Source organism: Populus trichocarpa, chromosome 14 (assembly GCF_000002775.5).
Source record: "Populus trichocarpa isolate Nisqually-1 chromosome 14, P.trichocarpa_v4.1, whole genome shotgun sequence".
Classification (NCBI taxonomy): Eukaryota; Viridiplantae; Streptophyta; class Magnoliopsida; order Malpighiales; family Salicaceae; genus Populus; species Populus trichocarpa.
In genome coordinates, this window is record NC_037298.2 from 15,696,294 (window position 1) to 15,723,295 (window position 27,002).

The 27,002-nt window shown below is 38.6% G+C and overlaps 1 protein-coding gene across 1 annotated transcript; it reads right to left on the reverse strand.

Annotated features, from left to right (window-relative positions):
- Positions 1-3,911: 3,911 nt before the first annotated feature.
- LOC18105446 (methyl-CpG-binding domain protein 4-like protein) lies at positions 3,912-5,262 on the reverse strand. The gene is made up of 3 exons (XM_006375623.3): positions 4,810-5,262; positions 4,537-4,733; positions 3,912-4,434 (listed from the first exon to the last, which is right to left on the reverse strand). The coding sequence occupies exons 1-3, from the start codon at positions 5,239-5,241 to the stop codon at positions 4,314-4,316; spliced, it is 750 nt and encodes a 249-aa protein (XP_006375685.2). The 5' UTR covers positions 5,242-5,262; the 3' UTR covers positions 3,912-4,313.
- Between the last annotated feature and the right edge of the window lie 21,740 nt (positions 5,263-27,002).

Here is a 27,002-nt window from a genome sequence, read left to right on the forward strand (position 1 = left end):
TATGCATGTTCATTTTCTCATAACAACATACATACATTTATCATGTATATTTTCAGAGTTAATATCTCAATACACAAGTGTTCGTATGACTCAATTCTTTTATATTCTTATTTATAGTATTCACATGAAAGTCTACTGTTACTTTCTAACTTTGAACTGTTACTGTCCAATTTCCAATTGTTACTGTCTGACTTTGAATTGTTACTGTTTGACTTTGAATTATTACTGTTTGATTTTTCCAACCATTACTGTCTGACTTTGAACTGTTACTGTCTGACTTTTCCAACTGTTACTGTTTGACTTTGAACTGTTACTGTCCAATTTCCAACCGTTACTGTTTGACTTTGAATTGTTACTGTCTGACTTTGAACTGTTACTGTCCAATTTCCAACTGTTACTGTCTGAACACTCATCAGATTTTTAACTATATCTAAAGTTCTAAAACTCCATTTGAACTGAGATTGATCTCGTTGGAAAGCTAAGACACGAGACTACTAGTTCTCTGAGGAAGGAGAACCCAGTTTTGCCTCCAAGATAGTCAAAATTGTTCATTTACTAATTAGTCCTATTGCCCTACAAAATCAGTCACGACTCAGTCTCAGTTGGTAACCCATAACTGGAGTTCTACATTTCTAAATTGAGCAAGACCAGTTTCCTTGGTTAGCTAACATTCAAATCTACAATTTCTATGAGAAACCCGATCCTAATCCCCTCATCCTCCTACCCGAAATCTCATCAAAAGTTAGGAGACAAGTCTGTCCAGATTCATCTCCCCCTCCCCTTCACACAATACTTTCATAAACTACATACCACACACATGAATTAACTTAATCTCAACAATAAGTACTTTTTTCCCAATTTATGTCTAAGAACCCTAACCTATGATTCAATATCAAGGCATCAATTATTTATCGAATTTAAAAATGAATTTTTTTAAGATCATGTTTAGAATACCTTACCCGGTACAAATTAAGATTTTGATCTTCAACCAGTTGAAGATTTTCAACTCCCTCCTTTTTTTTCTTCTTGTTCAATTCCCCTCCTTTCTTTTCCTCTTGTTCAATTTCTTGGTAATCCTTTGCTCTCAAGTGTTTATCCCATCTTTAAGCTCTTAATCTTGGATGGGTTCTTGAAATTTTAGTGTTTCTCTCTTGATTTCTCAAGAATGGGCATAAAACTCCCTATTTTCTCTCCTTATGGTTCCTACAGATTTGTTTTGGTGAGGAGAGAGTATTTATACTCTATATTTTCTCTTATTTGCATTTAGACCCTCTTTTTCCTTTAAGTGTATTATTTTCTTCAATTAAATCTAACCCTCAACAATACCGGGTTTATTATAATGTCTCGAATTATTTCGCCCGGAAATTTATATTCAAAAATTTCTGAATTTCTATTTTTATTTAACCATGTGCATGAATTTCTTCACTTTTATTTATTTATTATTTTTCCCGGGGTTTACACTATACATATTGTAAATAAATGAAGTTTAAAAGAATATTTTTAAAAAACAATTATCCCACATTAAAAAAATATTATGTTAAGCTTTTAAGTTAAAGTATTTCAACCAAAAAAGTTTTTTATCCCACATTGAAAAAATAACTTTTTTTTTGGAACATAGAGTATATATACTAATGAGTTTCAAATCCCACATTGAAAAAACATAACTTTTTTCTTGGGAATATAGAGTATATATACAAAAGGACTTCAAATCTCACATTGAAAAGATACTATGTTATCCTTTTAAATTGAAGTATTTAAATTTTTCTTGAGAACATAGAGTATATATATTAATGGTTTCAAATCCCACATTGAAAAAATATAACTTTTTTCTTGGAAATATAGAGCATATATACTAATAGGTTTCAAATCTCACATTGAAAAAACTTAACTTTTTCATAGGAATATAGAGTATATATACGAAAGGGTTTCAAATCCCACATTGAAAAGATACTTTGTTATCCCTTTAAGTTGAAGTATTTAAACCAAAAGGTTTGTTATCCCACATTTAAAAAACATAATTTTTTTCTTGGGAACATAAAGTATATATACTAATGGGTTTCAAATCCCACATTTGAAGAAAAAAAACACTGGGTCTCGTCCGGTTTCGCCCGGGTCATGGGTTGACCTTCCGGGTCGACTAGGTTTTGCCGGGTTGTTGCCTTGACCAGTCTTTTATTAAACCCAAACCGGTCTAGCCACCGGGTCCTGGATCGACCCACCAGACCAGGTTTAATAACTAGGATTTTTATGTTATATTATTTTGATGTCGACACTTGGAATGTTTCAAATACAAAGAAGACTGTCAAAATTTCAGAAGAATCTTAATAAGTTAGAAATATAAATACTTTTAGATTGATTTGATCAACCACTGAAATTGTTATATAAAACGGTCAACCGTTTCATCAACCAATTAAAAAGATACATTATTTTCAGACTTAATATAAAAGAATTTATATCCAAAGTTTAGGGATGTTACCTATAACATCAAATCGTGCTATAAATAAAATATTTCAATGATATTGCAATACTTAGGATAACTAAAAAAATTGTTCTTGCTTGAAAATACTCTAAAAGAATTTCAAATTAGGGCTGGGCATTTTCGGTTCGGTCCGGTTTGGACCAAAATAAACAATCAAACCGATTTATTTTTTTTAGTTTTTGAATCGAACCAAACCAAAAACTAGTTCAAACCGATTAATTTCGGTTCGGTTTGGTTTTTCTCCCTTCCAAACCGGTTCAAACCGAAATTATTAACCACATTTTTCAGCACTTTCATTTTTTAAACTGAACAAACACAACGCAAGAGATTTGAGAGATGAAACCTTTAAACAAGGGATTGAATCCCCATCGAAAGATCTTGAAACCCTCCAGTCCATAAAACCAAGATCTGCTCCACTTTTTGAAACTACAAAGTCATTCCATTCACGAAGCAAAGACTACTGAAAGGGCTCAAGCTAAAGTTCAGGGCATGTCCCTAAGATGAGTGGCTGACTTCCTTCATGAAAGGCCTTGATTTTCATTTTAAAGTGGTCAGGTAGAAAGAAGTGAAGATTTGAAAGCATGGAAGATTTGTCATTTGAGAGATGAGAGATAGAGAGGGGGTGGCTGAGGGATGAAAAATAGAGAATGTATTTAGGTTTAGGTTTAGGGTTAGAAGCTATTTATACTTGTTTTTTTTTTAAGTGCTGGCTTGGTTGAACCGATTAGAAAATCATAAAAAAATTTCGGTTCGGTTCGGTTTAAACAATTTTAGACTTTAGAAACCGAAACCGAATCAAACCGGAATATTTTATGATTTTCTAATCGGTTAATTCGGTTTTTTTTTCCGATTCGGTTTTTTCAGTTATTTTTTTCTAGTTTTCTTGATTTAATCAGTTTTTTTGTTCACCCCTATTTAAAATAATTAATCGAGATACATTCTACAAAATTCTTCAAAATTATTTATTATCTTTCACAGGATATTGCGCTTGGCAAAACCTTTTAAGGTGGTCTACATGATTGTTCCTGCTGTTGCAAAGGAGGCTAAAACGATCATTTGAATGCAACAAAGCCTCTCTGCCTTTTAAGGTTGTTTTTTAGGATAATAATAGCATCACAAGTTAATGAAACTTTGTGAAGAATTAAGAGCATGGCATGCTGCAATGCTACACAGAAGGGTTTATGTTGTGGCTGCTAACTATATGGTTTTTCTCCTTCATGTTTCCACCAGTAATGAAAATGCATGGAGATCTCCTTGAAACATCGACCGATGTTGTGTTTCAAGTGCCAATGTACCATGTTTTGAAATCATTAGAGCAAAAATATGATAGCCAAGAACTCGATTTAGAACCTTATAGCAACTAAATTTGGATCGTTTTCTTCTCCTCTGTTTTGTTGCTCTTATTTGCAACAGGCGACTGGAAGCTTTAAACTTACAAAACAGCATGTGCACTTCATATGCATGGGAAAGACTTCAGGCATATTACAAAGGCTTACGCTACCTTACAAAAGGAAAGTGATAGGGACTTGTTGAAGTTTTCTGAAACAGCATAAAGAGCAATCCATCGAGCTACACTTGCAATTCCAAGGAAGAAGAGAGCAACATTCCTTTCAAGCTGGCAATCCCTACATTATCTCAGTCCAAACATAGCTGGGATACTACTCCAGTAGTTAGTTATACCTGAATGGCTATTCAAAGCTAGACACAGATCGGGGGTTTAATTTGCCACACACAGTTGGCATCAAAAGACCTAGTATTAGGGACACAATAAACATAGTATAAACTAACCCCCAGGTGATCTGTCTCTTCAAAATACAAAACAGGGACAATCCATCTATTCTATGATCCATCTACCCTTGCGAAGGAATTCCCAGTACCTAGTCAACATGTGATCCTCTGGCACCACCCTGTCCCACCTCCCTGTGCAGAATATTGCATATGCATCAGCGGCATACCTGAACAATCAGACAAGAAATTCAAATGAGTCAGATCAGTTTGGAAAAACCATCAATGCAAATAGCTATAGGAGACAGCGAACTGAACAGAAATTTCCCTACTTTCCAACACCAGGCAGAAAGGTGACATGGGTCCAGTACTCTTGCAAGTAAATCTCAGAAAGGCGTTTTATCTTCTCAGCCCTCGTGTTTTTGAAACCTAAACTGCGTGTTAGCTGGGCAATCTCGTTCTGGTCAACATTAGTGGTGGTCTTTGCATCAGGACATAGGGTGAAGAAGTCGTTTAAAATTGGTCTGACCTGCAATGAGAAATTTCTTTGGGATTATGTTTTTTCTATGCTGATTTCCATTAATAAAAACAAGTAAGGATCTTACCTGGCCACCCGATGTGCAGTTTAATAGCATACAAATGACGAGAACTCTCCAAGGGTCATGGTAATGATTCTCTTGAAGAAGCTCGTGAGGAGATTTGGGCGGAATCCAACGGTTGTTGGGTCGTCTCCTGAGGTATGCCACATCACGCATTTGAGCAGCAGTGAGCCTGGGCGATCTCTTCCTCTTCTTCTTCTGAGCTTCTTCTTCCCTTTCGACTTTCTTGATGGAAGGTCGAGTGGAGGAGGCGGAGGAGGAAGCTTGCCCTGTCCCCCCTGAACAACCTGTAAACGCGAATTCAGAAAACAACCCCATCACACTAGCACTGACTTCTACCGGCCGTCCATGACCACCTCCTGCTTTGCCATCACACTCGAAATCCTTCTTTTTCTTCTTACTTTCCCTTCTTCTCTTCTTTTCTGCCCCACCCTCCATTAAGAGATGTGTAACTGTTATTCGGTAGTTGAAAAAAGAATTAAAAAAAATAATATGAAAAGGGTTTTATAAACGAGCTTGAAGAAGATTGACTTCATGCTGAGAAGCCTATAAACGAGGCTTTTATATCTGAAATTAAGATGCGTTGAGCATATGACTCTAAATATGAAAAGGGTAAGGCTAAGAGTTCCAAATATGGCAAGAAAGGAATAGAAACAAGTAATAGTGGACATAGAACTAGCTTGGCAGTGTGGTTGCGGTTGCTTTTCAAATAACTTTTCGTGCCGAAATACATGCCAAAGATGTTTTTTCATTTTTTAAAAATTATTTTTGACATCATCAAAACGATCTAAAACATACAAAACATATTAAATTTTAGCAAAATTTTTTTTTTAATTTTACAGTAAGAAAGGAAATAATATGAATTGTTTCAATTGTGATAACCCTGGTCACTTTGCTCATTGTCATAACCCATTTTTTGGTTATTCCCCAATTCACATTTTTTTCTCTCTTAAAAAAATAAAATACAAAAAAATCAAAAAAATATTATAAAAAAATATAACAGGATGTCGAAGCGCCCTAAAGATGATTAAAAATTGGTTGAGGAGGTTAAAAAATACAAAGATTGAAATTTGACGGTATTTTGTTGACTGATGAGAGACCTGTTGACAAAGAAAATTCAATTTGAAGAAGAAAAGTCAAAGATCAGATGTTTATGGACTCAATTAAATTTTATTGAAGGTTTAATTGAATTTATGGAGGGTTTGATTGCAAGAAAAACTGATTTTGATGTCAAATTATAATTTTTGAGAGTTAATTTGGTCAAATCAGGGGCTTAATTGCATAAATATTGAAGTTTGATGGTCAATAGGGACTTAATTGAAGAAATCCAAAACCAAGGACCAAAATGAAAAACACGCGTAAATAGAGGGGCTGCAATTAAACCAAATCAAGGGCCAAATTGAAGAAATTAGAAGTTTATTGATCAATTGAGGGTCAAATTGCATAAATTCAAGATCAAGGATCAAAGTGAAAAAGGCGGCCAACTTCAGGGCCGCTGTTTGCTTTTTGGCAGGGATGCAATTGCATTGATTTTTAAATCAAAATGGCAATTGAGGACTCAATTGAACAAATCACAAATTGAAGACCAATGTGAACTCTGACATGTTTTTTTTGTCGCCTTTTCCTTTTAAATAAAATGACGTGTTTTGTCCAAAACGGCACCGTTTCATACACTGTTCATTAAAAAAAGAGGAAAACCCAAAACGGTGCCGTTTTGAACGGCAATGTAGCCTTTCTTCTTCCCCTGGACACGCGAGGCAGGGGAAGAAGAAGATTTTTCTCCCTTGCTTTGTTCATTCCCTCTTTCTCCAAAACCACCAAAAAGACGCCGACCCGAAATACCCCACTTGCCTAAGTTTTGACCTGTGGCCTTCCACGGGGTAAAGAAAAACAGAAAGGATGCATCCCCCTGGGCGGTTGCACATTGGCCGCCCTTGCCTTTCTCTCCCCTCTGTTTTACCTATAAATACAGAGGGAGGGGAGCACAAGAGAGTAGATGAGAGGGTGAAAAGACCGAAAGAAAGAAACAAAATAAGACCCGAAGAGGAAGAAAGAAAGGAAGAACAGGAGAAGGAAAAAAAGAAGAAAAAACAGAGAGAAAACAGGGGAAGACAAAGGGGGAAGAAACCGTCGACCACCACCGACAGCAGCGCCGCCTGGAACCACCGCCACCAACGAGCACCACCGTGAACCTCCACAGCAGCCACCGCAGATCAGTTCCCCCACCTCTCTCTTCTTCCTTCTTCCCCTTCTCTGCTCCGTGTCCTTTTGCTTTCATTTGCATGCAGAACGTGAGCAATTCACGTTCTGCAGCAAATGAAAATAATTAGCTGGTTACTGTGCTATGCACAATAACAAGCTAATTATAATTTTTTGGGTCGGTGCTGGCCCATTCTAAAAAACAACATTAGTGATTTTCTTGTGTTTTTTTAATTTATCCATTTTGGTTAATATTAATTTATATTTTACATCGCAAAAATACAAATCCGGTATTAAAATACCCGGTTTTCATCAACTTAAAAAAAATTGAAAAAATATTTTTGTGCATACGGCCAAGTGTCTCAAAGCTTAAAAGTCATATTGTGTTTTTCATACACCAAAAAAAATGTTTTAGCATGCATTTTGGCTTTCATAACCAGTTTATTAAAGTCAAGAGAACATTGACCAAAATATCAAAAACAAAAAAAAAAATTATTTTGTGTTGTTTTAGTATCAGGGATTACAAATTTATACGTAAAATGTATTCTCGATATTAAAAAGATATTTTCTTTTGACAACATACAACAATTAGGTTTTTACCCGATAAAATAAGAATTTCCTTATAGAGGAGGACTTTTTTTAAACCGTAGACAAATCGACAATTAGAAACCACAACAAGACTTTAGATTTTATCAGACAACAAAACAATGCAGCTTACCTTAGGTAGGGCGTAGTTGGGATGCTAATGCCTTCCTTTTACGCAACCAGTCTCCGTACCCGATCTTTGAGACCAGTTAGGGTTCCTAGTGACCAGAATACTAGGTGGCGACTCCCATTGAAATTTTCTACTGATAGGAGACAAGAATTCCTTATTTTCACTTTTGCCAGATAGACTTATACATTTTCCTTGAGAGGATGGACAATCATCGCGACGCCGCACACGTGCGACACTCGTGATTGCACTGAGCCAAAGGTAATGTCTAACCACAATCATCCCTCTAACTTGTATGTTAGCAGTTGTTTAATGCTTGCTGAATCTGTTTCTTTATGGACTGTAGACTTAGGAGTAACTGACCATATAACAAGGGATTAAACAACCTTTGTGGAATTTCGTCGAATTCCAAAGGAAAGTAGATACATGTACATGAGGAATAATGCTTCTGCTGCTATGCTTAGGATCAGTACCTGCAAACTAGATTTGCGGGACGATCACACACTTTATTTTCATAATGTACTCTACGCTTCAAAAGTTGAAAGAAATCACTTTTTTTTTTTTGCTGATTGAGCCAGTCAGCCATATATCTTTTAGTGCTCGGATCACATTTCATATACGATAAGAGGAACCTAATGTTTTTCTATATGGTGCTTTTGACATTGGGGTCAGTTAAAAAAAAATAGCCTTGATTAAAGAAACATTAACGTCTACTAGTAAAGTCTTAATTAATGACTTTTCATGAAACTTCGGCTCTATTAGTGAAGGGGTCATTTTTTGTTTTGTGGAAAGTTTCAGCATTTCATGTAAAAGTAGGGATTGACTTTGTTATCCATGAGATGAGATGAGATGATTTGGGAAGCCATCATCCCATTACGTATGTATACACATGGATGTATGGTGCATGCAGGGTCCATGCATGAATGTGAGTGTATTCTTATGCATGAGAGTTGCCAATGCAGCTTTTGAATGTTTGAAATGGACTCCAGTTTCTGATTTGTAACGCGACATGGACTACTGTACGGTTATTGGAAACAAAAAGATGCTTTCAGCCATTTACGGTGGCTGCTGGTTATCATGTGGTTGTATTTAGCTTAGTAAAATATCTACTAGTACTAGGCATATATAGATTAGTGCGCTTCTGGAAATTCATTGATGAAACCTTGGGCCCTTGCTTGATAATAGGTAACAGCAACTCCTGCAGATGAATTGGCTCGCCCATTATATATGGCAACTTAAAAGAACCCACCCCATTTACGGAGGCGCAACAACAAAACCAGCAGAATCAGCAGCAAATATTGGAAGACATAGTCCAGCAATTAAGAAACATGTCTACCAGGATGGATCAGATGGCTAAGGCCCAAGGGAAAAGGCCCATGGGCTCCCCTCCTCATTCTCCCACCAGGACAGACAATGGAATTACCAGGCATGAAGTAGTACCACAGGAAGGATTTCAGCAGGTTCAGCTCAAGTCAATCAGGTTAGAGTTCCCCCGGTTCAATGGAGATGATCCTATTGGTTGGGTGTACAAAGCCAATCAATTCTTTAACTTTCACAATACTCCAGCCCAACACAGATTGTTTATAGCCAGTTTTCACATGGAAGGAAAGGCCATAACATGGTATCTGGAACTAGAAGAAACTGGAATTCTCACCAGTTGGGAGGCCTTCATTAAAGCCCTCCAAATTCGTTTTGGAACCTCATCTTACGATGACCCCATGGAGGCCCTCATAAGTATCAAACAGGTCTCAACAGTAGAGCTCTACAAAACCCAATTCGAGATGCTTTCGAACCGGGTCAGGGGGCTGTCTGACTCTCACAGGCTCAGCTGCTTCCTAGGTGGATTAAAAGAGGAGATAAGAATGGGAGTACGAATGCTAAACCCTCAGAACCTAGTGGCTGCCTACGAATTAGCAAGGATGCAGGAGGAAAATCTGACAATCATGAGGAAATCATGGAGACCTAGTGCCATGGGGTTTCAAGGCCGAAACCCCACGCTAACTCAGCCCAGGGCTGAAAACAAACCAATTCCAGTACAAAGACTCACCCCTGCACAGATGAAGGAAAAAAGAGACAAGGGGCTTTGCTTTAAATGTGATGCCTCAGGAATAGGACTCGGAGCTGTGCTAATGCAAGAGGGCCGACCCATCTCCTATTTCAGCAAGAGTCTAAAGGGGAGGGAATTATCACTATCCACTTATGAGAAGGAATTCTTGGCACTAGTTACTGCTGTTCAGAAGTGGAGGCCTTACTTATTGGGCCAAGCCTTTAAAGTTAAGACAGACCAACAGAGTCTCAAGTATTTATTGGAGCAGCGGGTTGGGACACCCACACAGCAGAAATGGTTGTCCAAATTAATTGGATATGACTTTGTGGTCGAATTTCGAGCAGGAAGGGAAAACCTAGTAGCTGATGCACTCTCTAGACAGGAGGATACTACAGAAAAAGGTACACTATGGGCTATCTCTACCCCGATTGTTAACTGGGCTGACCGATTGAGGGATAGTTATAAAACTGATCCAGAAATTCAAACTATCATGCAACAACTAGACCAAGAGACTATAGGTTCCTTGAAATATCGTCTTAGGGGAGGGATACTATACTACAAACACAGAGTCTACATAAGCCAATCCAGCCCTATAAAAAATGATATACTGAATTATATTCATGACAGTCCAACCTCAGGGCACACAGGGTTTGAGAGAACACTAAAAAGGGCAAGGAGAGATTTCTTTTGGGTAGGGATGAAATCAGACATACAAAATTATATAAAACACTGTGATGTCTATCAAAGAGCAAAAGGAGAAAACACAAAACCCTCCGGGCTCCTACAGCCCTTGCCTATACCCACCAGACCATGGTCATCCATATCTATGGATTTTATAGAAGGGCTCCTTAAATCTAATCAGTACTCAGTAATTATGGTAGTTGTGGATAGGCTTACCAAATATGCCCATTTTATTCCCGTATCCCACCCCTACAGCGCGACAAAAATCGCCAACCTGTTTTCACAAAATGTGGTGAAGCTGCATGGGCTCCCAAACAACATAGTATCCGATCGGGATCCTACCTTCACTAGCAAGTTTTTGGGGGAATTATTCCAAATTCAAGGGGTCAAGCTACTGATGTCCACAGCCTACCACCCCCAAACCAACGGGCAGACCGAGGCCACCAACAAAACACTGGAAGGGTATTTGAGATGCTATGTAGGTGATAACCCGAAAGAGTGGTCCAATTGGCTAACCATGGCTGAATACTGTTACAATACCAGCTACCACTCATCCCTCAAATCTACCCCGTTTGAAGCAACCTACGGCTACCCGCCCCCAAGTCTCACAGATTACATCCCCGGTTCAACCAAAAATCAAGCAACAGAAGAACATTTACAACACAGAACATAGCAAATTGCAGAAATCAAACACAACTTATCTCAAGCTCAGGCGAGACAGAAGAAACAAGCAGACAAAGGCAGAAAAGAAATCCAGTTCTCAGAAGGGGAATGGGTTTACCTCCGGCTCCAGCCATACCGACAGTCCAGCATGCAAAGGAAAAAAAATGTGAAGTTAGCTTATAAATATTTCGGGCCGTTCCAAATCTTAAAAAAAGTGGGAGAAGTGGCTTACCAGCTAGATCTTCCCAAGGAAGCCCGGATCCATATCACCTTCCACGTCTCACTGTTGAAGAAATGGGTTGGAAAGGGAATCGTTCCTGAACCGAAGCTACCCAGTCTCGAAACCAAGCTGAAATCTCAGCCAGAACCAGCAGAGATAATTGACCGAAGGAGCCAAGTCTCGAGGGGGAAGAAGAAGGAAGAGTTGCTGTTAAGATGGGAAGGACAGCCCAAAGAAGACGCCGTTTGGGTCGATGAAGAGTGGTTAGAAGGTTCCTACCCTCACCTTGAGGGCAAGGTTTTTTAAGGGGGAGAGAGTTGTAACAGTCCCGGCAGCGCCTAAAGGAGCAAGATCAAGTTGAGGCCCGGGGAAGAAATGAAGGAGGCGTATGGGAGAAGACTTACCTGCAGCAAAGAAAGAAAGTGAGCAAGTGTAGGGTCAAGATTAGACAAGAAGAACTTACGTGGATGGCTGAGATTATGAACTCCTGCAGCTGACAGCTGGCAAAGGAGTAAATCCCAAATGCAAAACGGCACAGTTTGAGAGAAGAAAAGGAGTCCAAATACGGCACAGTTTGGGAGAAGGAAAAAAGAGTCCAAATACAACACTGATAAATAAAACAGCTGTCAATTCTATCTATTATCTTGTTATTTCAATTAACCGAGAGTTACAATAAAAGGGAGAGGGAGGAGCAGCAGAAAGGCAGGAAAATTGCTTTGAAGCAAATCTCATTCACCCAGGAGGCCCGGGCTACCTCAAAGCTGCCCAGAAATCTAGATTAGGGTTTATCAAAATTGCATCGTTCTTTCAATTCAAGTCTTTAAGATATTTCGTTTCAGTTGTTATTTTAGTTTCCTCAATTTCTTTTTGTTAAAACCTGTAAGGCTCAGGTCCAAGAAAAGCTATAATAAAAGTAAAAGAAAAATTCCAGACATTCTCCCTTACTTATCAAGATCATTACAGTTTTGTTCTAGCATGAAAGACAAGGTTAGAAGATAGTGCCAAAGTAGTAATATTGTCAACCCAAATGTAAGGTGTTGTAAGTAGAGATATATGAAGTTCTTTGAGTAACATTCTTAACCAGTAAAGTTCAGCTACTGTGTGTGTCATTGATCGATATTCAGCTTTGGTGCTTGATCTTGCCACCACGGATTATTTCTTAGAAGTCCAAGAAATCAGACATGAGCCTAGATAAATGCAATATCCTGAGGTATATTTCTGATCATCTGGATTACCAGCCCAATCAGAGTCACAAAAACCATTGAGTTGAAGTGATCCCTTGTTAAACTGAAGACCAAACTGTAGTGTACCTTTGAGATATCTTAAAACCCTTTTGGCAACTGTAAGATGAATATTTGTAGGAAAATGAAGAAATTGACATAATTGATTGACACTGTAGGATATATTAGGTCTGGTCAATGTCAAATACTGAAGAGCTCCCACCATGCTTCTATATGCAGTAGGATCAATAAGAGGATCACCTGAGAATTTTGAGAGTTTGGCACCTGATATGCATGGCGTTGGTGTAGGTTTCGCATCAGTCATTTTCATGTGATGTAGAAGATCAAAAACATATTTTCCTTGGTGTAGATGCAAGCCATTTTCTGTCTTAGTTACATGAATGCCTAAGAAATAAGATAGTTCCCCAAGATACTTGATAGCAAATTCAAAGCCGAGGTTAGAAATAAGAGTATCAATGGCAGTATCAGCATTACTAACGACAATAATGTCATCAACATTTATGAGCACAAAAATACACATGTTGCTATGATGGAAAGTAAATAAATAAGTATCCACAGTTGAGGTAGTGAATCCAAGTTCCAAGAGAGCCTAAGATAGCCTTAAAAACCAAGTTCTAGGGGCCTGTTTGAGGCCATATATTGATTTATGCAAGAGGCATACATGATCAGGTAAATTTGAGTCTTCAAAACCTTAAGGTTGCTCTATATACACCTCCTTTTCAAGATACCCATGGAGAAAAGCATTAGAAATATCAAGTTGTCTAATAGACCAATTATAATGAACAGACAAAACAAGGGCTAACCGAATAGTAGCAAGTTTAATAACTGGACTAAAGGTCTCAGTAAAGTCAAGACCATCAACTTGATCAAATCCCTTTGCCACCAACCGTGCCTTATACCTGTCAATAGTGCCATCAGATCATTGTTTTATTTTGAAAACCCATTTATTTCTCACAACTTGTTTATGTCTTGGTCTCAGACAAAGTGACCAAGTGTTGTTAGTTAGCAATGTATTATATTATGCAGTCATGGCATTCATCCAATCCTGGTCCCTTGCAGCTTGTTTAAAGGTTGTTGGTTAAGATGGTAAAGTATTAGTGAAATGAGCTTAAAGAGGATGTTTGGTGGGATGATAAAGGTGATAATCTAGAAAATGCTTTGGTTTGGAAGAGTTTGTCTGAGATCTAGTTATAATTTGTGATGAATGAGTTAGGGTAGAGGTGAGGGTTGGTTGTTGGGTAGGAGAGGCAGAAATTGAGGGTGGCTCAAGATTAGAGTCTGTAAATATATGGTCAGGTATAGGTGTAGTGTTGATATGAGAAGGGGAAGTAAAAGGTGAAGGTTCAGAATGAATAGTGGGTTATTGGTTAGGACAGACAAGAGTTGTGGTTGGCTTTAGGTTAGGATCTAGGGATATATAGTCAGGTGTAGTGTTAATTTGATGAGGTGAGGTGAGGTAAGGTATGAAGGTGTAGAATGAATTTCTGAAATAGATAAATCAGTAGGCGTGTTGATATTGGGTGAAGTTGTGGTAGCAAGAGGAGGTAAATAGTCATGATCTGAAGTGGATGGATTGGGAGTAGGAAAACTGGGTAAAGTAGCTAAAACAGGAGATAGAGTGTTAGAGATAATACCTGATTGTGTGGAATTTGAAGACGGAGGAGAATTTTGCTGCAAGGAACGAGTATTACTGGTTGTAATCAGTGCATCCTAAGCAGGGAAGTTCAACTCGTCAAAGACAACATGTCTGGATATATAAACTTTGTTTGTTTATGGATCAAGACACCGATACCCTTTATGATTAGAGCTATATCCAAGAAATACACATTTTTTTACTTCTAAAAGCAAGTTTATGTGTATTATAAGACCTAAGTAAGGGAAAACATAAACACCCAAATGTTTTGAGTAATGAATAGTCTGGTTGTTTGTCTAATGAGTGAGATATGGAGTTTGCTGGACAGAAAAGGTGTAGGGAGTTTGTTTATAAGGTAAGTAGCTGTGAAGAATGCATCCACCCAATAACTGAAAGCTAGATGTAACTGAGCCAAAAGGGTAAGACCAGTGTTGGTGATATATCTATGCTTTCTTTTAGAGATTCCATTTTGTTCGGAAGTGTAAGGACATGTGAATTTATGAAGAATGCCATTTTGTGAAAGGTATTCCTAGAAAGCAGTAGATAAATACTCACCACCATTGTCAGTTAATAGTTGTTTGATAGTGCTTGAAAATTAGTTTTCAACTAAGCTTTTAAAACGAACAAAGCAGTTAAACACCTCTGATTTTTGTTTCAATGTGAACACCCATGTAAATCTTGAAAAATCATCAATAAATAAGACATTGAATTTGAAACCACTAACTAACGTGATAAGAGAAGTTCATACATCTGAATGAATCAATTCAAGGAGACGACTAAACCTGTTATTGAACTCAAAGAAAAGAAGTTTATGACTCTTAACTACCTGACATGACTCACACAAGTTGTCGCACGTGTGCGGCGTCGCGGCGGTCACCCACCCTCCAAGAAAAATGGAATGATGTATTTCTGGCAAAATATAAAGAGACAAGGAATTCTTGTCTCTTATAAGTGAAACTTTGGAATGGGAGTCGCCACCTAATATCCTGGTTACTAGGAACCCTAACTGGTCTCAGAGATCGGGTACGGAGACTGGTTGCGTAAATGGAAGGTATTAGCACCCCAAATACGCCCTACCTAAGGTAGGCTGCATTGTTTTGTCTGATAAAATCTAAAGTCGTGTTGTAGTTTCTAATTGTTGGTCTGTCTAAGGTTCAAGACAAGCCCTCCTTCAGAAGGAGGTTCTTATCTTAATGCGGTAAAACATAATCGTTTTATTGTCTGAAAAATAATTAAATATCCGGAATACGCATTACGTGTAATGTCATACCCCAGATACTAACAGATAAACAAAATAAAATTTTTGTTTTTTTTGACATTTTGGCCAATGTTCTCTTGACTTTAATAAACTGGTTATTAAAGCCAAAATGCATGCTAAAACATTGTTTTTTTTTTTTATGTATGAAAAACACAATATGATTTTTTAGCTTTGAGACACTTGGCCATATGCACAAAAATATATATTTTTTTCAATGTTTTTTGTATTTTTTGAAAGTTTTGACGCAAACCGGGTATTTTAATACCGGATTTGTATTTTTACCATGTAAAATACTGCCCGATATTAATAAAAATAACATAAAAACTACGCGAAAAAAATATATATATATAAAATGCTGAAACAAATACTTTCAATTTTTTCTCTTGAAATGGGTCGGATCAGGCCCAAATACATGGGCTGGGCCCAGGCCGTGTGAACAATGCCCTCCACTGTTCACATGCTACGTGAACAGTGGAGGTGTAGCAGGAACGCAGCAGGAGAAAGAAGAAGGGGAGAAGGGCTGACCTGCGGTGGCTGCAACCGTTGGCTGTGCTACTGGAAGCGACAGGCGGCGGCGCTGGTGGCTGGTGACGCTGTTTTTCTTCTCTCTCTCTCCTCTGTTTTACGTTCTCTTTCTGCTTTTCTCTTCTTCTTCTTTTTTCAGCTTTTCCCCTCTCTTTTCCCTTCTCTCCTCTGCTCTGTATCTCTCTCTCGGTCTTTCGGTCTCTCTCTTCCCTCTCTTCTCCGTCCTCTTTTTCTTCCCCTTCCCCTGTTTTTATAGGCAAAAACAGGGGAGGGAGACGTGGCTGGGGCGGCCACTGTGCTACCGCCCCGAACCGCCCAATGGGTACGTCCCCTTCCTTCTTCCACCACGTGGCAAGCAAGTGGGTTGTCGGCGTCTTTTTGAGAGAGAGCTGGCGGTGGAACAGAAGAAAAAATCTTCTTCTTCTTCCCCTACTTCGCGTGTCCAGGGGAAGAAGAAGACATGGGTGCCGTTCAAAACGGCACCGTTTCCAGCCTTTTTAATAACAGTGCATGAAACGGCGTCGTTTTTCTCCAAAACGCGCCGTTTCATTTAAATGGATTTTGGCGCCAAAACGCGTCAGATTCAAAATCAGGCCTTCAATTTGCGCGCATTTTGCATTTTGGTCCTTGGTCTTGGATTTCTTCAATTAAATCCCTATTTGGCCATCAAACTTCAATATTTATGCAATTAAGCCCATGATTTGACCAAATTAACTCTAAAAAATTATAATTTGACCCCAGAACTTTAATTTCTTCCAATTAAAGCCAAAATTAAATCCAAAATCATTTTTTCTTGCAATCAAACTCTCCATAAATTCAATTAAACCTTCAATAAAATTTAATTGAGTCCATAAACATCTGATTTTGGACTTTTCTTCCTCAAATTGAATTTTCTTTGTCAACAGGGCTCTCACGAGTCAATAAAAATACTGTCAAATTTTAATCTTTGTATTTTTAAACCTCCTCAACCAATTTTTGATCATTTTTTAGCATTCTGGCATCCTTTTTTCACTGTTATTATTTTTTGATAATATTTTCTTAATTTTTTTTGTATTTTATTATTTTTCATGCGGGGGCCCAAAAATGAGTTATGACAGTTGCCCCCTCTTTACAGTGCTTACGGAGCAAGGATTTTGCGTAGTAAGTATTGTAAAGATAAACAAAATTGGTCTTCTGAAACTGGTCTTCTCAAAATTTGGTTGACCTGAAACATCAACCAAACCCAAAGTCCTGTATGTGGTTGGGCTAAACTGAGATTCCTTTCGTCAATCTTTTTTTACCAAAACTAAAACCGTGTGAATGGTTAGGATAGACTGAGATTCTTTTCGCCAATCCCCTCTAACCAGAACCAAAATCGTATGTGGTTGGGCTAAACTGAGATTCTTTTCGCCAATCCCCTCTAACCAGAACCAAAATCCTATGTGGTTGGGATAGACTGAGATTCCTTTCGCCAATCCCCTCTAACCAGAACCAAAATCCTATATGGTTAGGATAGACTGAGATTCCTTTCGCCAATCCCCTCTAACCAGAACCAAAACTCCTGTGTGGTTAGGATAGACTAAGATTCCTTTCGCTAATCCCCTCTAACCAAAACCAAAATCCTACGGGTGGTTAGGATAGACTGAGATTCCTTTCGCTAATCCCCTCTAACCAAAACCAAAATCCTACGGGTGGTTAGGATAGACTGAGATTCCTTTCGCCAATCCCCTCTAACCAGAACCAAAATCCTATGTGGTTAGGATAGACTGAGATTCCTTTCGCCAATCCCCTCTAACCAGAACCAAAATCCTACGAGTGGTTAGGATAGACTGAGATTCCTTTCGCCAATCCTCTCTAACCAGAACCAAAATCCTGTGTGGTTAGGATAGACTCAGATTCCTTTCGCCAATCCCCTCTAACCAGAACCAAAATCCTATGTGAGGTTAGGATAAACTAAGATTCCTTTCGCCAATCCCCTCTAACCAGAACCAGAACCTATGGGTGGTTAGGATAGACTGAAATTCCTTTCGCCAATCCCCTCTAACCAGAACCAAAACTCCTGTGTGTTCAAACCCTTTGTTTTTTTGAAGAAAAATGGTATATTTTCACGAGCGACCTGCCCACGTACTCACACTTACCCTGGTCTATTTTCATGGGTGATCTACCCACACATACTTAAAGTGGTCGATTTTCAGGGGCGACCAGCCCACACACTCACGCTTTACCCTGGTTTATTTTCATGGGCGACCTGCCCAAGTAGAAAAAAGGAAGAGTGGTCTCATTGTAATGGGTGACCTACCCAGGTGAAAGAATGATCTCATTGTAATGGGTGACCTACCCAGATAAAAAAAACATGGAGAATGGTTGAGTTGTAATGGGTGACCTACCCAAAAATGGAAAAAGGAAAGAGTGGTCGTGTTGTAATAGGTGACCTACCCAAGTGGAAGAATGGTCGTGTTGTAATGGGTGACCTACCCAAAATGGAAAAAGGAAAGAGTGGTCGTGTTGTAATGGGTGACCTACCAAAATAGAGGAATGGTCGTGTTGTAACGGGTGACCTACCCAAAATGGAAAAAGGAAAGAGTGGTCGTGTTGTAATGGGTGACCTACCAAAATAGAGGAATGGTCGTGTTGTAACGGGTGACCTACCCAAAATGGAAAAAGGAAAGAGTGGTCGTGTTGTAATGGGTGACCTACCCAAAATGAAGGAATGGTCGTGTTGTAACGGGTGACCTACCCAAAATGGAAAAAGGAAAGAGTGGTCGTGTTGTAATGGGTGACCTACCCAAATGGAGGAATGGTCGTGTTGTAACGGGTGATCTACCCAAAATGGAAAAAGGAAACAGTGGTCTTGTTGTAATGGGTGACCTACCCAAATGGTGAGGGCTCAAAGGCGCACTCAAAAGGAGATGGGGTTAGAAAACGCACTACCCAAGTGGTGAGGGCTCAAAGGCGCACTCAAAAAGAGGTCGGGTTAGAAAACGCACTACCCAAGGTGGTGATGGTGTAACACCAATCGGTCAATGAAGGAAACAATGCAATATGACTGATATGCATGTATACTTACCTGAGAAATATAGGTTCCCCATTTCTGACGCTCATTTGTTGGTTATTCGAAGCCTTCCTTGCTTTTCTGTGCCGGCTCATTCGTGTGCCAACCATCCATTCAATTGTAAATGCAGTGTTTATCGTAGGCTATCCACGTTGCTTTCTGCTCTCGTTGCTTACCAAATATGACCGTGCCCCCCAAGTGTGGTGTTGTTTGATTCATCATGAATGAGCTTATCCAATCATTCATCTCCTGAGAAATTGTTCTCTCATTGATTGTGCGCATCATGTCAACACTCATCAAAAGGTTTTCTATTGTCGACCTCATCTTTAGATTTGCCAAACAGTTATGAACTTGCTTCTAGTGGAACCAATACTCTTCAAGTATATGTTATCATCAGTTTTCTTGGAAACCATCCAGTCGTTCAGACATGCATCTCATAGCTTGCAGTAAAAGGCTCATCATTGTATGCTCAATGTTCTTTTCAACAAATTCCCCTTAGCTCATCTAATCAGATTGTGAAAAGAAATATCTCGGCCTCATTAATGATGTTGCTTTTATCATTTATACTCAGGCGGTAAAGCGTGTCTTTAGCCAGATGATGATATGAAGATGTCCTTCCAGTGCACCATTGTCCCACAATCAGTCTTGGTGGTGTGCATCCTTCCGACATTCATTCAAAAGCAGTCATGATAACATTAATCGATAGCCATGCTTCAAAGAGTGACGATTTAAAGATATCCGGCAGGTGCATCTTCGTTCCACAGTCAATCTTGGTGATTTGCATCTTTTCAACATTCATTTACATTCAATTGTGTTTACATCGGTTGGTAGTCATGCTTCCAAGGATAAACCCAAGATAATGATATGAAGATGTCCTTCTAGTGCAGCGTTGTTTCCAATTGCTGTTGGAGTTCACTAGATCATGGAACGTTTTTTAACAATATTGTCTTCGGTGTGATCTGAATGTGCTCGTTCAATTTTTTTTTATCTACATTATCCTCCGTTCACCGATTCTTCATTTAGTCATCTTTCTTTGCCCCCCAGCTAATCTGACTACTGCTTGTTTTTCTTTTTCAGGGTCCACTGTATTGCCCCCAGGTGGCTCAACTTTTCACGGAGTGTTGAGAAGAGTTGATGTCATTTCTGTCAAGGATTTCGCAAACTCAATCGATGTTCTTCTTTGTCTGACAATCTTCCTTTTGGAATCAACTCTCACATTTCAAAGATCATGTATATTAAAGTCTAGTTTGTTGAAATGAAATCAGAGATGTCTTTGTTTGAAAAAAATCTTTTTGAAAAATCAAGCTTTTGGTCAAAGACCCAACATACGAATTTCAAAATATACAGTCCTTTGATTGTAATGTATTTTGAAAACAGAAAGTGACTCGTTGTAAAAAATGGCTTTTTCATGGTTCTTTGTATCCATTTTAGATTCTGCTTTTTTGGGTACATCTTTTTGATGGTTTGTGATGAGGTAACCTTCTGTATATTTCAAAAAACAAAAATGCTCAAGTCAAAACTTGAGGCTTTATCAAAAAGATTGTTTCCTTTTTTAGCATCAATTTTATCAGCATGTATAATAACCAATAGCTTAATCCATGAAGCCACGACCCTTATGGAAAAACTCTTTCAGTTTTGAGAGCGTCATTTATCGGTTCAGATTGCTTACTTGATCAAAAAGGGCTTTTAGAAGTACGTAATGTAGGCTATGGTTTATGGCTATGAAAGAACGGAAATCACAGGCTCAAAATGTGTTTAAGGGTTTCAACGACCTAGGATCAATCTCAACTCCTTTTCTGCCGTTGTCATGACATATAACCATGTTAACCTCATCAGAATTCTCTTAACAGGTGTTATAATGCAAATCCAACTTTTCTTTGATGAATGACCAATCTTGATCATTTGTTGGCATCAGAGGCTTTATCATGGATACTAAAAGTCATGCTTATAGCTCAGTATTTTCTGGTGTTTGACTTTTGTTGTGTCTTCTAACTATAACATGATAAATTCCAGCACCCATCTTCACTGCTTTGTCTGGATGGTAAGGAAAGACTGGCATCAGTATTTTCTGCCCCCTAGTCTATGTCTCCTTTTCTTTTAGCTTTGATGAATGACCAATGTTGATCATCAGAGGTTTTATCATGGACACTAAAAGTCATGCTTACAGCTCAGTGTTTTTCTGGTGTTTGACTTTTGGTGTTTGATGTATCTTCTAACTATAATATGATAACTTCCAGCACCCATCTTCACTATTTTGTCTGGATGGTAAGGAAAAAACTAGCATCAGAATTTTACGCCCCCTAGTCTATGCCTCTTTTCCTTTTACCCCTTTGTCAATTATTGAACTTTCGTTCTTAACCTTCCCTTTTTATTGATTCTATCAATGTCTTCCAAATATCTCTCGTTTGCCTCCTAGTGTGGGGTATGATCCTAGTCAGGTTTTCTCTTGAAAGAAAATTAGTTTGGCTCAAATGGGGATTGCAAATGATATATTTCAAGACATGTGAAAGGATAACAAAGATGGCCTTTTCTCATTTCAAGCAAGATCTGTTAGAACTGATAAATTTTGACCTCATTTAGCGTAATGCTTTGGACGTGTAAAAGTCTTGATTCACGAGTCCATAACTATTGAATCCATTGCGTGTCATTATACATATTGCTAAAACTTAGCTATATGATGTGTGGTTCAATTTTGGGGTGTGAGCTCAAGATTTGTTCGGTCACCTCTTGCCATTTTAGCGAACCTCAAATCATTTCTGGAATCATAACACTTTTAATCATTCATGCTTGATTAGCCTTAATTTTACGTGTTGGAGTTCAATCAAAATATTTTTACTAAAATAAACTTTGAAAGAAACATCTTTTATTTCAAGACAATAATAAGACTAAGAACAAAGCATAATCCATTGAAAGGTGAGATGTGATCCCAAAACAAAATAAGAACAAAGCATAATCCATTGAAAGGTGAGATGTGATCCCAAAACAAAATGATAGACAACAAAATTGACAACAAGACACTTCTAAATAGCTTCTTCATTAGTCCTCCATGTCTTGTTGTCGCTCATTGGTGATGGCCTTTTGATGATATGATCGTTGATATCTTTCTTCACAAAATCTGCTCGTCTCTTACTAACCAACTTTTAGGCTTAATCTTCGAAGCTCTTGCAATTCTTCACATCTTCTCTGGATTATTCTGTTTAAAGAATCATGCCTTGGGGTAATGAACTAATGTGCTCTTTTTTCCTCGGTGGCATAGGTGAACTGGAATGGGAAGCATCCATGGAGTAGACCCTTTCCTAATTGTAGCATGTCAATATACCCAGTTTTAAAATTGAAGAACATCATAGCAGAATAATATTCTCCCATCAGCATAACATCAGCATTGCAAAAGGCCAATGGACTCACATGGGGTTCTTTCCTTGTCAAAACCCCTATGTTTACTGAATGCCTTTTGTTCCAGCGTTTTCTGTCATGATCCTTCATGATCCATACTTCCACAAAATTACTTTCTCTATCAATACAGGTCATGGCGAGCTTTCCTTTGTATTCGGTAAGTCTGATATCTTTGTTGTCATTTTCCTCAGAGGCTGGGAGGGGCAGTGGGAACAAACAATGACGCTCTCTTGTTACATCAAAAGTAAAGACATTTCTCTTCCAAGTGAGCCAATGAAGTGAGCCATTCACGGATACTTTTGTCATGCGATGAAGGGATTCTTCATGGGGCAACCTTACTTCATCCAACAGCTTCCATTTCCATGTTGCTGATTCAAACAACTCGACTCTAATACAGTGGTACATATAGAATTCTTTATGTGCGCGAAACTTGGGCTTTGAGAATCTCACAATCTTGTACCGTAAAGGTTTTGACCTTTCAATCATTAGGCCAAATTCTATAGTATCATATCGTGTCTTGGGATTCGAGATCTTTTGACATTGTTGGATAGAAGGGTCGCACACATAATAACAAGATTTATTATGTGTGTGACAAAGCAGAACCCCTTGATTTGTTGATGACACTATCTCCACGTGTTCTGGAAGGAAATCAAAGGATATTTGTGTATGGGTCTTCAAAGTGTCAGTTGAAACAAAAGAAATTTGATATTCGTTCCTGATCATGCTTTGGATAAGGAAACCAGAGACAATGTTGGTTCTTTGGCCGTGTAGCTTTGTGAAAAGGGATTCGTAGGTTAACTTGTTGTACTCCTTAGACAAAAGCCTACATTTCCCCACAGTCTCCATTGATGAGCGTGTCAGTACTTCATAGATGGCATCTCGGCACAGGTCACTAGCTAAGTCCATTTGACGCAGAGAATCTTATTACCACAAGCTGTGTCTCTGGATTGGAAGCTTGAGCGAATCTTCCTTGCCACTGTCAGATGTTGGCAACTCTTGATTCTGGAGTGGAGGACAAAATTGGGGGACCTTTATTTCAAACTGGGATGATGTATGACAAATGAAATGAGCATGTTTCTATATGATGAACTCGCCCTTCGAGGGGTGACACATGGTCGCGACTCTTGTATGATGAAACAAAAATCTTGATTCTTGCCCAAACTCTACAATGGAAATTTCCCGAGTAACGACCATTATGTCACCCGTAAGTCTTGATTTCAAGATGCTTCAGGAAAGGCTTGTTTTGATGCAAAATAAAGCGTAGGGAGCATACACCCTAAAGGCAAGTTCTAAAAATCTTTTATGTTTGACAAGTGTAGGTTTGTTATTCAGTATCTAAAAGGGTCTCTTGTTGTCCCAGTGATCACCCTCGTGAAGGCAATATAGGGGCTCAGTAGGTAATGAGATGGCATATGGACCAATCATTACCAGTCTAAGCACTCAGTGAAGAGTTGGGGTTTACACAAACTTAAACCTTGACTAAAAGTCAAAAGGTAAGTTGCTAGTCCCCTACTTAACCTAGAGTGTTCAATGTAACTCGTACAAAAATGCGAATGATGCATGGAGCAATTTTACAATGCATGCAAATATGTATGAAAATAAAGCGCATGCGCAAATAAAGAACTGCATATTACCAATGACAAACAAACCCAACAATAACACAAAAATCAGACAAAACAAAGCTTAGTCCATAAGGTCCCCAGTGGAGTCGCCATTCTGTCGCACGTGTGCGGCGTCGCGGCGGTCACCCACCCTCCAGGAAAAATGGAATGATGTATTTCTGGCAAAATATGAAGAGACAAGGAATTCTTGTCTCTTATCAGTGAAACTTTGGAATGGGAGTCGCCACCTAATATCCTGGTTACTAGGAACCCTAACTGGTCTCAGAGATCGGGTACGGAGACTGGTTGCGTAAATGGAAGGTATTAGCACCCCAAATACGCCCAACCTAAGGTAGGCTGCATTGTTTTGTCTGATAAAATCTAAAGTCGTGTTGTGGTTTCTAATTGTTGGTCTGTCTAAGGTTCAAGACAAGCCCTCCTTCAGAAGGAGGTTCTTATCTTAATGCGGTAAAACCTAACCGTTCTATTGTTTGAAAAATAATTAAATATCCGGAATACGCATTACGTGTAATGTCATACCCCAGATACTAACAGATAAACAAAATAAAATTTTTGTTGTTTTTGACATTTTAGCCAATGTTCTCTTGACTTTAATAAACTGGTTATTAAAGCCAAAATGCATGCTAAAACATTGTTTTTTTTTTTATGTATGAAAAACACAATATGATTTTTTAGCTTTGAGACACTTGGCCGTATGCACAAAAATATATATTTTTTTCAATGTTTTTTGTATTTTTTGAAAGTTTTGACGCAAACCGGGTATTTTAATACCGGATTTGTATTTTTACCATGTAAAATACTGCCCGATATTAATAAAAATAACATAAAAACTACGCGAAAAAAAAAATATATATAAAATGCTGAAACAAATACTTTCAATTTTTTCTCTTGAAATGGGTCGGATCAGGCCCAAATACATGGGCTGGGCCGAACCTGGCCCAAATACATGGGCTGGGCCCAGGCCGTGTGAACAATGCCCTCCACTGTTCACATGCTACGTGAACAGTGGAGGTGTAGCAGGAACGCAGCAGGAGAAAGAAGAAGGGGAGAAGGGCTGACTTGCGGTGGCTGCAACCGTTGGCTGTGCTACTGGAAGCGACAGGCGGCGGCGCTGGTGGCCGGTGACGCTGTTTTTCTTCTATCTCTCTCCTCTGTTTTACGTTCTCTTTCTGCTTTTCTCTTCTTCTTTTTTTTTCGGCTTTTCCCCTCTCTTTTCTCTTCTCTCCTCTGCTCTGTATCTCTCTCTCGGTCTTTCGGTCTCTCTCTTCCCTCTCTTCTCCGTCCTCTTTTCTTCCCCTTCCCCTGTTTTTATAGGCAAAAACAGGGGAGGGAGACGTGGCTGGGGCGGCCACTGTGCTGCCGCCCCGAACCGCCCAAGGGGTACATCCCCTTCCTTCTTCCACCACGTGGCAAGCAAGTGGGTTGTCGGCGTCTTTTTGAGAGAGAGCTGGCGGTGGAACAGAAGAAAAAATCTTCTTCTTCTTCCCCTGCTTCGTGTGTCCTGGGGAAGAAGAAGACATGGGTGCCGTTCAAAACGACACCGTTTCCAGCCTTTCTCTTTTTTTTTTAATAACAGTGCATGAAACGACGTCGTTTTTTCTCAAAACGCGTCGTTTCATTTAAATGGATTTTGGCGCCAAAACGCGTCAGATTCAAAATCAGGCCTTCAATTTGCGCGCGTTTTGCATTTTGGTCCTTGGTCTTGGATTTCTTCAATTAAGTCCCTATTTAGCCATCAAACTTCAATATTTATGCAATTAAGCCCCTGATTTGACCAAATTAACTCTAAAAAATTATAATTTGACCCCAGAACTTTAATTTCTTCCAATTAAAGCCAAAATTAAATCCAAAATCAATGTTTCTTGCAATAAAACTCTCCATAAATTCAATTAAACCTTTAATAAAATTTAATTGAGTCCATAAACATCTGATTTTGGACTTTTCTTCCTCAAATTGAATTTTCTTTGTCAACAGGGCTCTGACGAGTCAATAAAAATACTGTCAAATTTTAATCTTTGTATTTTTAAACCTCCTCAACCAATTTTTGATCATTTTTTAGCATTCTGGCATCCTTTTTTCACTGTTATTATTTTTTGATAATATTTTCTTAATTTTTTTTGTATTTTATTATTTTTCATGCGGGGGCCCAAAAATGGGTTATGACACAAGTTCTGAGATTTTGTTTTATCCAGAAACAGGTATTAACGAGTTTTTCACTAAACTAGAAATAATGGTGTATGACGGGTGACCCAATCATGAATGTCAGACTTGAAAAGAAGCAGTAACACCTAGGAGTGAAGTAAAAGGGGAGAGCATGGCAGCTTTGGGAGATGACTTGTTGAATTTGAGTTGCTGCAGGAACATTGGATATAAACCAGCTTTACTTGGCCTTTGAAGGAAAATTTCATTGGTCTGTAGATCCTTTATAAAGAAATGGGTTGTTGTAAGCATAAAATAATAGTTGTTGTCAAAGCAAAAATGTTGAATAGATAATAGATTTGATAAAGTAGATGGACAGTGAAGAATATTGGTTAAAAGAAATTGTGATTTAGGTGTAGCAAGCATAGAGGAACCAATATTGGTGATATGTAAACCTCCTTCATTGCCAACTGTTACTTTGTCATTTCCATGATATGGTTGTTGGTGCAAGGTTAAATTCTGGAGTTCAGAGGTGATGTGACTATTAGCACCACTGTCAAGGTACTATGGCTAATCAAATCCTTGTTCCTCTTGAGTATGAGCTGTCATTGCTGCCAATTGAGCAGGGGGGATGCCTTCCTTGATAAGAAAAATCCATGTGGTGATAACAATCAAGAGCCTGATGATTTGTCTTTCCACATATCTAACAAGAAGGGAATTGTTTTGGAACTCTGGTGGATTGTGTTTTAGAGTCGGGGGCAGAAAAGATTGGATTAGGATTGGATCTTGCATGGTGGTGATTTTTCTGAGTGGGAAATCTTGATTTCTTATTGGT

What these genes read in the sequence shown, in the direction of transcription:
- LOC18105446 (XM_006375623.3), bottom strand. Translation starts at nt 5,241, where the DNA reads ATGGAGGGTGGGGCAGAAAAGAAGAGAAGAAGGGAAAGTAAGAAGAAA. An exon ending in ACTGCACATCGGGTGGCCAG is followed by an intron (nt 4,734 to 4,809) that starts GTAAGATCCTTA and finishes TTCTCATTGCAG; the next exon opens with GTCAGACCAATTTTAAACGA. An exon ending in TTTCTGCCTGGTGTTGGAAA is followed by an intron (nt 4,435 to 4,536) that starts GTAGGGAAATTT and finishes CTGATTGTTCAG; the next exon opens with GTATGCCGCTGATGCATATG.